Raw genomic sequence first — 14,206 nt, 5'->3', positions numbered from 1 at the left:
CGCTCAGTGACAGGCGCGCGCTCCGTGACAGAGCCCCCACCCTGCGAGCGGCTCCGGAAGCGAGGACCTGAACGACGGCGGGGTCTTCCACGGGGTCTTGGAGCGGGACGATCTGGGTGAGTGTGATGGTAGGTGGTAAGAAGAGCAGGGTCCAGGACGTCCTGAGACCTGACCCAGGAACGTTCCTCAGGGCCATAGCCCTCCCAGTCAATCAAGTATTGCAGTACCCCGCCGCGACGTCTGGAGTCCAAGATGTCTCGTACCCGGTATGCCTCCTCGCCTCCGACCTCAATTGGGGGAGCCTGCACGGAATCGATCCCCTCCTGAGCCTCCTCTCTCCTGGGAGCGGCAGCGGGTCTGAAAAGACACATATGAAAGGTGGGTGAGATTCTATAATGTGCTGGGAGAGCGAAACGAAATGAGACCGGAGTGATCTGTCGAAGAATCTTGAAGGGCCCAATGAAGCGAGGGGACAACTTCTTGCTTGGGAGCCTTAAACGCAGATCACGGGTGGAGAGCCACACCCACTGTCCAGGCCTATACCGCGGACCCTCACGTCTCCTACGATCCGCATGAAGTTGAAAGTGGCGGATGGCACGTCGCAGATGGACATGAGCGGTATTCCAAGTGGCCTCGCTGCGTTGCAACCACGTATCCACTGCAGGGAGGTCTGACGGCTCTCCTGACCACGGGAAGAGAGGGGGTTGGAAACCTAAGACACATTGGAAGGGCGTTAGACCAGTGGCAGGCTTTACCAGGGAATTTTGGACGTACTCCGCCCAAACCAAGAATCGGCTCCAGTCCTGTTGGTTCTCGTAACAGTATGTCCGTAGAAACCGAATGAGGTCCTGGTTCGCCCGTTCAGCCTGACCGTTAGACTGCGGGTGGTATCCAGAGGTGAGGCTGATGTTGATATTGAGTTTGGAGCAAAGTCCCCTTCATACACGGGAAGTGAACTGAGGGCCACGGTCGGAGACAATGTCCTCGGGGAGACCAAACAGACGAAATACGTGATTGAGAAGTTCCTCCGCAGTCTGCATGGCAGTGGGTAGACCCTTAAGGGGAATGAAACGACAGGACTTGGAGAAGCGATCCACGACTGACAGCACTGTGGTGAATCCCTGAGACAGAGGTAAATCCGTTACGAAATCCACAGTGATGTGGGACCACGGGCGCTGAGGAACTGGAAGTGGCTGTAAGAGACCGGCAGGTTTAAGGTGGGAAGATTTGACAGTGTTACAGGTGGAACATTAATGGATGAATTTGATAACATCAGCCCGGAGTGTGGACCACCAGAAGCGGTTGGAGACTAACTGTACAGTAGCAGTGATACCTGGGTGTCCCGCGCTGGGTGTGCAGTGAACCCATTGAAGCACCCGCTCACGGAGCTCGAGAGGCACGAAAGGCGGTCCACAGGACACTCGGCCGGTACAGGAAAAGCTTGTTGAGCCTCAGTGACCTCAGAGATAATATCCCACTGCACAGGTGCCACGATCAGAGTGGGAGGTAGGATGGGTTCTGGCTTGGTGATTTCGTTGAAATCCTCGAACTGACGAGACAGAGCATCAGCCTTCCCGTTCTTGGACCCAGGTCTGTACGTGATCCTGAAATTGAAACGGGAGAAAAACAGTGACCAGCGAGCCTGGCGAGCATTCAAACGCTTGGCAGACCTGATGTATTCAAGGTTTCGGTGGTCTGTGAGGATGGTGAAAGGTTGACGTGCCCCCTCCAGCTAGTGCCTCCATTCCTCCAGGGCAGCCTTCATGGCTAGAAGCTCCCGGTCACCCACATCATAATTGCGCTCTGCCGAGCTTAACTTGCGGGAGTAAAAGGCACAGGGAAACATTCTTGCAGGGTTACCGTGACTTTGGGACAGGATCGCACCCACTCCAGTGTTCGAGGCGTCAACCTCCTCGACGAACTCCCTCTCCGGGTCTGGATGATGGAGGATGGGTGCGGCAGTGAATCTCTCTTTCAGCTGATTAAACGCTGCAGTACACTCAGAAGACCATCGGAAGCGCTTCCCGCCCTGGAGAAGAGATGTGAGAGGAGCCACAATGAGACTGAAGTTACGAATGAACCTACGATAAAAGTTGGCGAACCCCAGAAATCGCTGTAACTCCTTCACAGAAGAAGGTTGAGGCCAGTCCACCACGGCCTTGACCTTGCTGTCATCCATGAGAACCCCCTCAGCGCTGATGACATATCCCAGGAAGGTGATGCGCGTCTGATGAAACTCGCACTTCTGAGTTTTGGCGTAGAGCTGATTCTTAATCAAACGTTTGAGAACTGCACGCACGTCCCGTACATGAGCTTCGAGAGTCTCTGAAAAAATCAAGATATCATCAATATAAACAATAACCCTCTGATTCAGCATGTCCCGGAAGACCTCATTAACGAAAGACTGGAACACAGAAGGACTATTGGACAGCCCGAAGGGCATTACCCGATACTCATAGTGGCCAGTAGTCGTAGAAAAGGCCGTCTTCCACTCGTCACCTCTCTGTATGCGAATGAGGTTGTAAGCGTTCCTCAAATCCAATTTGGTGAAGTACCGGGCTGAGCGAAGCATCTCCAGTGCTGCAGGGACTAAAGGCAGAGGGTATCGATATTTCACAGTTACCTCATTGAGACCACGGAAATCGATGCAGGGCCGAAGACTCCCATCCTTCTTCTTGACGAAGAAAAACCCTGCGGACGCCGGGGATGTGGAAGTGGTGATAAATCCTTTAGCAAGCTGTTCCTCGATATACGCTCTCATGGCCTCAGTCTCCGGTTGCGAAAGTGGATACACACGGCCGTGCGGGGGAACGGCTCCAGGTAGAAGTTCAATGGCGCAGTCACTGGACCGGTGCGGGGGTAAAAGTGAAGCCTCTCTCTCGCTGAAAGCCTGAGCCAGATCATGATATACAGCAGGAACTCCTTGCAGATACACTCTCTCGGGGGAACTGTGGCTAGATTCAGGACCATGGAGAGCAGGCAAGCAGTGGGCGTGACAGAAAGGGGACCATTGATTGATTCTCCTGTCGACCCAGGAAATGAGAGGGTTGTGTCTCTCCAGCCATGGCAATCCCAGAATCACAGGATGAAGGGGTGAGTTTATGGAATACAACTGAATTCTCTCCGTGTGACGAGACCCGAAGTTGAGCGTCAGAGGCTGCGTGATGTATTGTACCTCCCCTGTCCCCAGGGGGCGTCCATCCAGAGCGGCCACAGCCACATGACACTCACAAAGAATGAGAGAGATATTTTTAGACAAGGCAAACTCCAAATCGACAAAATTACCAGCGGCACCAGAGTCAATTAAAGCTCTTGTTTCACAACTACTCCCATTAAAATACAATGAAACTTCGAGGGTGAGAGAACGTGGAGAATTAATCAAAGGACTCACCGCAGAGGTATCACTGGATCTGGGTCTTACAGGACATGAAACTCTCTGATGACCGGCTTGGCCACAGTACAGGCATAATTTACTCCGCATCCTTCTCTCACGTTCCTCTGTGGTGAGATGTGTGAAGCCGACCTGCATAGGCTCGTAATCCGTGCCGGAAGGGGGAGGAGTGAAAAAGCTGGATGTGAGAGGCGTCGAGAGCGGATGAGATTGTCGAGGCGAATGGCAAGCTCCATAAGTTCTCCGAGGGACATCCCATCATCGCGACACGCCAATTCCCCTTGCAGATGCGTTTGCAGCCCCCTACGATACAGCAGTTTAAGCGGTGACTCTGTCCACTCCCTGTCTGCGCTGCCAGGGTGCGGAAGGAAAGCGTGTAATCCGCCGCGGTGGAATTCCCTTGACTTAATGTGAGGAGTTGTTCCCCTGGTTCCTTGCCGCCAGCGGGATGTTCAAATACCTCTCTGAATTGAGACATAAACACATTAAAGGAGGGAAAGGTATGATGACCCCCAGACCAGAGAGCAGTCGCCCACTCCAACGCCCTCCCGGTGAGTAGTGAGCAGATGAATGAAACGCGGGACGCGTCATTGGGATACAGCTGGGGTTGCTGGCTGACGAATAATTCACACTGCAACAGAAATCCTCTACAGGCAGCTGGTGAGCCATTAAACTTCTCTGGTAGAGATAATTTGGGATTGCATGCAGCCGTACTCACGCTTGATGTGACGGGCACAGGTGCAGCGGGAGCTTGAGCTGAATTAGCGACCGCGCTCTGCAGAGTGAGAGTATGAACAGACCTCACAAGTTCTTCGGTGAGATTCGTTAACTTGGTCAGCTGCTGTTGGTGTGTGAGTAACACAGATGCCTGGGAATGAACCTCGGAAGCAAGACTCAGGAAGTCTGCTGGATCCTGTGGTGGTGAAGTGTTCTGTAATGACAAAGTAGAGGCAGTCGGATCCATCTGCAGGACTTTATTGAAGCAGCTTGGTATCAAACCAAGGATGCACAGAGCATAAAACACTAAGGTAGCACGAAGCAACATGCAGCGTGGTAAAACAACACTTCACAGAGAAACACAGAACCAGGCAGTCCAGATAAAGGGGGGATAATGATTAACAGGTGGATATGATGATGCTGATGAGAAAACCAGACAGGGCTGGAAACTAATGATAGCAGAAGGGAAGGATGGGAATTGCAGTCCTAGAACTCAGGTGACAAGGAGCGCATGAGACCGGAGAGAGGTGAAGGTGCGCGCTCAGTTTTGGAACTTAATCATATTTCTATAAGTTAATACAGTTCATATTAATTTTATTTTAATTTTACCATTTTCTATTTTTTATTATTTAATTGTGTTTTTTTCAGTTTATATAATTTATTATTTAATTTTATTAATTTATTTTTAATAAATGTTTTATTTTGTAAAATTTGTATTTTGTATTTTTTATTTGATTTATTTTTTATTTTTAGTCAGTGAATTAATGAATTTAAAGTTTAAATTAAGCATAATATTAAGCTGTTGTAGTGACGAACATTATTATGTCAATCAAAATAATCCTTGCAACTTAAAAGGTTTAATTATATCAACAAATATATTTTTATCTTGCAACTATTCATTTAATCTGTGGTTATGTTACCCCTGAGAGAGAGAGAGAAAAAAAAATCTTAATAAATCATCATGACATTGAGTAAATAATGACAGAATTTTCATTTTTCCGTTTGAAACTGTCTTGTTAAATACCAGCATGTTTTGTTAATTATAGCATCTACAACTTTATAAAGTTTTTAAAATATGCTGACACGGGTTGTGATCATCAGTTCATATCTTTAGCATACGTGAGGATTGGTAGTGATGTTGTGTCCTTACCACCCGCAGCTTAAAGAGAGCTTGAGGAATTCACAGTTTGTTGAATGTGCGCTCCATATGTAAGCATGAACAGCGCGGTGGGCTACTTGTTCACACACCTGCCTCTCTGCAGGGCTCTGATTGGCCCCTGCGTGTTCCAGCAGGACGTTCTTCCTTGGAATCACGGGAATGTTCTCCTGTAGTTGGAGGAACAGTTGTTGTTTTGGGACATCTTGGGCTCTGGTGCCATGCTAGACCTGGCATTTTTTTCTTATTACACTAGCTGCAAACATTAAACACCACCCTGAGTGTTACTTATAACGATGCTTATTACAGGCAGCACAGAGAGGATCATTAAAGATAATAAAATCCAGGACACAGGATATATGTCAGACTCATAACATGCCAGCATCTAATAGGGGATTTTTTTAAAGACAGGTCTGCATTCTCTGTTTGTGTTTCTGTTGTTGTTTCTCAGCAAATATGCATGCATAATTGTTCAAGCTAGTTCTCCTATTTTGAATGTTTTGCTGAAGTATCAGTGATCTCATTCACATGCACATGAAAATTAAAATTGGTTGCAATCTTTTGTGATTGAGTATCATGCATGTAATTTTCTTTTTAATTTTCTTTTTTTTTACTCTAATAAAATATTACTTGTTTTCAATTTTAAGTAAAATAACTTTTTTTTTAACGTGCTTAAGTATTGAAAGTAAAAAGTTTGATGAACCATGTTTATTAATTATTCTAGCCAGCACTAGATCAGACAAGACATTAGTCAGCACCAATAGGAAATAATAGTGCATACATTATGTATTGATCTACAATTAAGCAAATATTTTTTTATATTTATATAATTTAAATAAAATATATAACTATCTATAGAAAATAATTCTATAGATTGGTAGTAGTTTACCACAAAGGTGCCTAACATCGTATTTTTAAAGTAATACATAGGTACATACAAAAGGTCTTGCTAACAAGCAAAGTCCACATCAAGTGCCACATCTGGTACAAGGCCAATATTTAGCTTGATGGGATTGCTGTGCTTTCCCTCAGCTCTTCTCCTCCTCTTTCGTCAGGCTTGTCATTAATGCTGGATTCTGCATCCCACATCATACCAACATCTGGTAAGGGACACTCCAAACAGACATCTCACTTTGAAGCAGAGGTCTTCTGTATAATTATTTTGATATCACCAAACAAAACAGCTCGTGTTTTCCAATAGGATAGTGCGCTCCGAAAAAAGACCTTCAATTGTTAGCTTCGTGGAAACCACCATCAGAAATGATGATTAAATGGCACGATTGCACAACGTCACGCCCAAACAAATGATTGTCTGTATTTTTAGGAGCACAAAGAGCTGTATTTTTCAGAATTAACCTGGAAATAGAAAACTGGTTAATAACATAATAATAATTATAATAATAATAAAATATTACATAGTATATGGAACACATATACTATGTAATGTGTATAATAGTATAACATGTACTATTATATATATATAAAATCCAAAATATAAAAAAAAAATGAAAAAAAAACATTAGACACTGAAAGTTGTCTACTATTTTATTTTGTTTTGTTTTTATTATTTTATTTTATACATTTTTAATGTTAAACCTCCACAGAAATAAGTGACATAAATCATAATATGTACTTAAATTATTCCTGACTGATTTATTTTAAATATGGTGTTCAGAAAAAAGAAAAAAATTATATATATAATATTTAGTTTATTTATTACTTTTTTTGTATTCTTTAAATATTAATAGTTTTTAAATGAATATTATTTATAAATTAATAGAAATATTTTATGAAATCTATTCAGCCCTAATGTGCTGTTGTAGTTAAACTAAAGGAGAATCAGAAGTTAAAAAATAAGTGTTTGTATCCTGAGGGCAGAAGGTTACAGCACTAAATCAGTCAGTATCTTCTCAGTAATTGCTTCGGTTCTGTCTGGTCTCAAACAGCCCTGAAGCCAGTGCTAAATTCCATGCTGTTCACATTCTGATTAGGATTTATTTTAACTGCAAGTGTTTAAATTTCTTCTGTTATTTAAGCTTGAACCACTGATCTATAGAACTGGATTGCTCATGACGTCATGAAAGTGTAGCCGCCGCGCCGCCATATTGGTAATCCCTAGTATTCCCATACATTCCATTGAATTAATAAGAAATCGTATTAATTTAATGAGAAAACATCACTTAACAAGTCAGCGTTTTAAAATCTGAAGTATCTAGGCCTATATGTACATTCTTACAACAAAAAAAAAAACCTGCCCTAGGCATATAAACGGTTATTTTTTTTTAATGTCGGGAATTTCCCCTAATGTTACTTATTAAAAAGCTACATTGATTAACGTTACAGTAGCGAACATCATGAACATGATAAACATCAGACGGACATGACCTCAACATATATATAACAAAAGACAAAGTGCTCGTTCTGAAATGTAAAGAAAGATTTATGCTTTGTATACATATATACCTTTATTCGCCTTGTAGTTGTTTCTATAATTTGTTATAGTGTTTTTATTCATACAGTAGGCGCTAACTGAAACAGGATTCATTTTGAAGCAAGTAATGATGTAAAACGGTGCTTAAATTTATTATTAATTTAGCATACAACATTTTACGTGGAAACGTAATGCTAGTAAACATATTTGCGCAATCTTGGAGAGTCTGAAATAGATGTTTTTCAATCAGGACCTAAAAAATATACACATCTTAAATTATTCAGAGAAATAACTGACTACATACATACAGTACGGATATGAAGCTTTATTTCAAGATGGTAAGCTTTTCATTTCAGTATATAGCAATATAGTAACAGAGGATATTGTATTATTCATTGTATATGAATTTCTGATACTAATAGGTTCATGTTTGATAATTCCTGAATAATTACGTACATAAAGAAATAGGGTATATTTTGTGTTGGATCAGTTACCTGTGTCAGTTACCTGTGTCGGCAGTGCGCAGCAGACAAACCCACCTAAACGATTTAAATATATCACTATCCTGCGCAAAAATACCTTAAACATTGCAGATAACATCTAAACATCTAACATCTAAAGTAAAAATGAATTTACATACACATAACAGAAAAACTAATCCCATTTGACTGATTTGCTTCAAATCGGGTGATTTTAGGTCAGGGGTTTGCATGTGACTCAATGGTGCTCTCTACTGGTAGGGATCAGTAAGATGGCGGATCGAACACAAGTAATATATAGATCAGTGACGAAAGTGAAAGTGACGTGACATTCAGCCAAGTATGGTGACCCATACTCAGAATTCGTGCTCTGCATTTAACCCATCCGACGTGCACACACACAGAGCAGTGAACACACACACACACACTGTGAACACACACCCAGAGCAGTGGGCAGCCATTTATGCTGCGGTGCCCAGGGAGCAGTTGGGGGTTCGGTGCCTTGCTCAAGGACACCTTAGTCGTGTTATTGAAGGTGGAGAGAGAACTGTACATGCACTCCCCCCACCTACGATTCCTGCCGGCCCGAGACTCGAACTCACAACCTTTCGATTGCAAGTCTAACTCTCTAACCATTAGGCCACGGCTTCCCTTGAACCACTGAATTGTGCATACTGTGTTCATACCTTGCTTTGCAAACCAAAGCAAACCTTTGGTTTGATTTAAATGTTTAGCATTGGAAACATAACCAACAATCTAATACTTGCATATATATATCAATTTGCACACTAAATTGAGTTTGAACTCTTCTGTCTTGCTTATATTTAGCCTTTATGCTATGTGTGCTATGTTTTGATTCTCATGCACATCCAGCATTGAGTGTGATGACCATGACAAAGGAACTAGGACTTGCTACTTTGCTGCACTGGTATTTCCTCCAGGAGCAGTTGTATAAATCTTGTGTTGTTGTATTTTGTCTGTGATCCATCAGTCAGTGAGTATCCTTCAGAAGCTCAAGCACTCTGGCTGGTTTATGGAGGACTGAAGTCGTTTGTTTTATAAATCCGAGTCGGTCTGGGAGAGCGTTAGGCTCGGCGTTGTTCTTCAGATCAGTGCTTTACAGCTACATAGCTCACGCTGGGTGCTCTTCTTGCGTAACTCAGCCTGCCTTTGAGCTTGTCAACTCATGTTAAACCTGTAAACTGAGAACTTGATAACAACTAGAGAAGGAGAGAGCAGAGTGGTGGGCTGATGAGGAGGCTGAAAGGCTTTTGTCTGTCAAAAGCCACAGAGCCTGCTGGAGATTTTAGTTGTGTTTGGGTGAATTCTCATTTCTGTGACGGTTTAGAATAATATATGTTTTTCCTTTAATCAATTTTTTTTTTCCTTTTGGGATACAGACATAACTTGGACATGAGATTCACCTAGATATTTACCAACCATAAAATATTTTCCTTGTTTTTTATTTTTGTAACATTATTTCATTGTGATTTTGAAGATTTCACAAATAGATTTAAATGTTACTTTAAAAAATGTGTGTATGAATATATATGAAAAAAGCTTTTAAAAATTGTTTATATATACAGTATACTGAGAAAAAAAAAAAAAAAGTTGCCAACTTAAAAGTATAAGGCAACCAGCTTCACGAGATTTTATAATTTTGTCAACTTTTCAGTTGTTTTCAGCTTATCCAACAAAAAGTTGAGAAAATTCAAAACTCTCCTAGAAAAACAAATTGAGACATTCTGAACCTGGTTGTCTTAAACTATTAAGTTCTCTCTCTTTTATTAGTCTAAATATTATTAACAAATGCACTTTTAAAGTAACTGGCCAACTGATGTGTAATTTTGCTTAAAAATAACCACCCCCCCATGCATTTGGTGCTTGATGAGTTAATTTTAGACCTTGTGTATATTTTTCTAAGGATTTTTTCCCCTGTCTGTTTCATAAATGCTCACAGTGAGCAAAAGGGAGGGAGAGAATGAGAGAGAGAGAGAGAGAGAGAGCAAAAAAGGGAGGGCAAACAAGTGAGAGGGAAAGGGGAATGGCAGTAGCCTGCAGCTAGACTTCCTAGATGTCCGTGCCGTGCGCTCATTGAGTTTGTAGGTGCTGCGTCAGGATCTGACCTCCTCTCTTAGTCCATAGCCATATAAAGTGTGAATATCTTTTATGGTCCTCTTTTTTTGGCTAGAGCGAACAGGGAATGTGAGTCAACATTTCAGCCTTTCTCGGGAAGCCAAGAAAACCACTGTGTTTGCGCACATCTACATCTATATCTACACACTCACTCCTGCTGGCTGGATTACAGCGTGTGTTTGAGAAAGGTGCGCTGCACTGCCGAAGATCCAGACCGGACGATCCCGCAACACTCTCAGCTCGGAGGAGAATGCAGCGCTGTGGCTGAAACACACACACACACATTCACACCCATTGAGGATGGCCACCGCTGTGTTTCAGGTAGGGAGTTCGTGGGAGCTGGGAACCTCCTCAGATATCTGGGGAATTTGAACCTCATTTGCTCTCGGAGCTGCGCGTGTGTGTGCCTCTGATGGTTTGTTTGCTTGTTCTGTGTAAAGACAGAGACTAAGTGCTCGCAGACGTGTTTAAGTCGAGCTCAGACTACAGAACGTGTGAGAAGAGAACAGTCAAGCAGCTCTTGTAGGTTTGTGTGGTGTTGTCAAGAAGACCCAAAAGCTGGCTTTGGGATGAGACTCGATGCTGAAAGTAAATCAAGCTGCTGGTGTAACTAAACTAAACCAAAGCTGAACTGATTTGAGCTAAATATTGACACTTTGTCTTCATATGATTGTGCTTTACAGCAGAATCTGAACTCCTGGGTTGAGTTTCCACAGTTGATTCTGAATCTGTTTTGTATAAAATAGAAATAAAGGTGAGTTGACTTGTTGTAACATTTTTGTGCTTTTAAAGGAATTTTAAAGGAATAGTTCACCTAAAAAATTTACCTAGTCTTTATTCATCATCAAATCTTTATGACTTTGTTTAATGATGTTTTGAAGAAGAGTTCATACCTTTAAACTTCTCAAAATGACAGAAAACACTGTAGAATTAGAATAAAAAAGTCTATATGACTATACTTCAAGATATCTGAAGTCGTCAATTGTTTCGTGTGAGGAATAGACTGAAATTGAAGTCATCATTTACTGAAAAGCTTTCTCTTTGCTGTAGTAATTTGTCTTTTCATTTATGTAATGTTGTTTGTTTTTTTGTTTGGTTTTGTTGGCATGAGACCCAGCTCATTGTATCTAAAGGCATTGCATTTAAATATTAGGAAGATTTACAGCTTCCATAATGAACTTAAAAAGTTCATTAGCCTTCAAAATGTGAACTAAATTGAGCCGGATAATGATACTAAATTTGCAACAATGACACCGTTATTGAACGGAATCGAATCAACATTGAACTTGAGCTGAATAATGAAACTATTCTCTTCTCTAGAGCTGCTTTTACAATTGATGAATTTTCATTCATATGCATTTTGTTATATAAATATATGTGACTTGGCTTAATTGGTCCTAATTATATGCTGGTTGTCTGCTTGTGTTTATGTGCTGAGAGTGTAGAGTGAGAACTGGATTCAGACTCCGCTGTCAGTGTTTTGCGTGAGTCTTCGGTCTGGTGCAGGTGTCACTGTGGTCTCACAGCGAGGACACTCAGCTTTGATTCGGGTCTCTGAGTGGCATGTTTTCAGAGCTTCCCTTTTTTGCTGTAACAAATGCGTCTGACAGCTTGACAAAGCTGCTGTAAAATGCTGAACAATAGCCGTCCTCCTGTGTTGCAGACCAGCACCACGGCGTGTGGCGTTCTCTTCTGTATATGCATCCCACCAAACCTGTGACGAACCTGTCCTGGACATATTTCAAAAATAAGAAACACTCTAAAATAACATGCAGACTTCTATTATTTCTTTTCATTTTTCTTCATTTTATTTTTATTACAATTAAATTGTTTTCATGAGATTCTGTTTTGACATTACTAATGCTATTAAGGCTGTTTATTAAATTCATAATGGAATTGTACATCAGATGATCTGCCTTTAAATTATTCTGATTTTCTTTAAAGATTTTTTTTTAATATACATTAAAGGTTTATTGTTACAGTAGTAAAAAAATCTTTCAGAATATAATGGTAACACATTACGGTAATGCAAATTTGTGGGTAAATTTTGTTTTATTTTATTGTATTTGAATGTTCTGGACTTGTTACGGTAAAGAGAATTTGTATGATAAATATTATTGCCTTCTGGATAGGGTTGCCGCGGTGAGGAAAATTTCCCACCGGTTAATCGACATGTGACAACACCGGTTATTCCGGTATCACCGTTGGGGGGGGGGGGGGGGGGGTGTCCTCTTTTCCTCGCTTCCTTGCTTTAAAATAGCTTATAAATGCATGCACGTCATACATTCACTTTCGAATTAGTGGCAATTGGCAATCCGGCGTCAATTGCTTGAATGGACAAAAACAAAAAAAAAACTCACTGATATTAAATACAGACCTTTTATTAACATAACGAATAAAAATACCACCATGTATAGGCTAAAAAAAACCTGAAAATCTGCAAAATGTGGACCCAAACATATAAGAACCATAGAACATTTACTGCATAGCCAATATTCGCCAATATATTTTTAAAATGATTAAGAAAATAAAATAGGGCTAAATAAATTACAAAAAGTTTAAATAAGATAAAACCATATAAATTAGAAACGAATATAAAATAAAAATTTAAACTTACTAAATAAAAATACTATAAATTGGCATTTATTAACAGTGCTTTCAGAGTTTTTTTTTTATTTTTTGGGCTGCGGCTCGATGTCTGCTTCCTCCTCATTTTGTTCTCTCTCTTCTCTCATGGGGTGCATTGACTGCGCTTTCCTACCGAGAATGGCCGTTTCTCGGTTTCTTCAACAGTCTGGTCGTAGTCATCCCGGTAGCGCGGGTCCAGGAATATTGTCTTGCGCATGAGCTGCCGGCTTGCTTCTGGCAGAGCTGAAAGCAACACACACCGGATGAGAAGCGCTGCGCCGCGTCTAGGACATCTCAAGGCATTGCACACAGGACACGCACATTCTATACGCACAAGCTCAATTTCCAGCTAATTTTATATAAAACTACGCAGGTGGCACTCTGTGGTGCGGCAGGAATATGAACAGCATCCCGAGTCGTAGCTGGGCGCCGCGGACAGACGCTGAAAGTTGCTGCCAGTGTGCATACACTCATAGAAAACAATGTGTTCGAATTTTAAAGATGTGTTGCTGCGCTTCTCGTCCGGTGTGCGACCCCCTTAAAATAGATATAATTCCGGCTTTCAGGTTGGCTGTCAGTTGGCCGTCCTCTTCCGATGTGGCCAATGTGTCATCTTTAATGAGATGCAGCACAGGGAGAAGAGATGACGTGGTTATGCTGATCTGTGATGTGACTGCCTCTTGGCACGAAACATTGTAGCTGCGTTCAGTTTTTAATTATAGTGTATGCTTTCTTTTAAACTAAATTATTTCTAATTATTATTTTTTACCTAATTCAAATAAATATTTTAAGAAAAAAACAAATACTTAAAAAAATCGAAACGACGGTGGGAATGGTGTCACGGTGGGAAAGTGATGTAACTGTTGTCGCGACTTTAAACCGGTAAACACCATCAACACCGTCTATCACGGCAAGCCTACTTCTGGACACATTGTTTATGAGAATTTGGGTGGTAAATGTTCATTATTTCTTTATTCTTTCATATATATATATATATATATATATATATATAATATGTGTGTGTGTGTGTGTGTGTGTAAAATGAATGACCTGGACATATTTTAATAACATTCACCCTTGCTCAAACGCTTTTTTTTTCTCCATTGACCAGACATAACCTGATGACCCAGAGGTCAGGACAGACAATGATTTTAAATGTCAGACGCCAGACTCTTTAGTGTCGGTTATTTATGATGCTGCAGACTCAACTAATGTGTTTATGGCATCAGAGGTTAGATGAACCTCATGGATTTTCAAGTACCAGGCCA

General features: G+C 41.4%; 1 protein-coding gene across 12 annotated transcripts in view; it reads left to right on the top strand.

Annotated features, from left to right (window-relative positions):
- LOC132095506 (tensin-1-like) overlaps positions 1 to 14,206 on the top strand; it is a 244,394-nt gene that overhangs the window by 117,146 nt on the left and 113,042 nt on the right. The window contains exon 1 of one of the 12 annotated variants that reach the window (XM_059500574.1): positions 10,265 to 10,631. The exons of the other annotated variants lie outside the window; for them this stretch is intronic. Within the exon in view, the coding sequence (XP_059356557.1) occupies positions 10,611 to 10,631 (21 nt within the window). The 5' untranslated portion in view covers positions 10,265 to 10,610. Of the gene's footprint in view, positions 1 to 10,264; positions 10,632 to 14,206 lie in introns of those variants that run through there. 12 annotated transcript variants of the gene reach the window in all.

Source organism: Carassius carassius, chromosome 19 (assembly GCF_963082965.1).
Source record: "Carassius carassius chromosome 19, fCarCar2.1, whole genome shotgun sequence".
NCBI classification, from domain to species: domain Eukaryota; kingdom Metazoa; phylum Chordata; class Actinopteri; order Cypriniformes; family Cyprinidae; genus Carassius; species Carassius carassius.
This window is presented reverse-complemented; position numbering and strand designations above follow the sequence as displayed.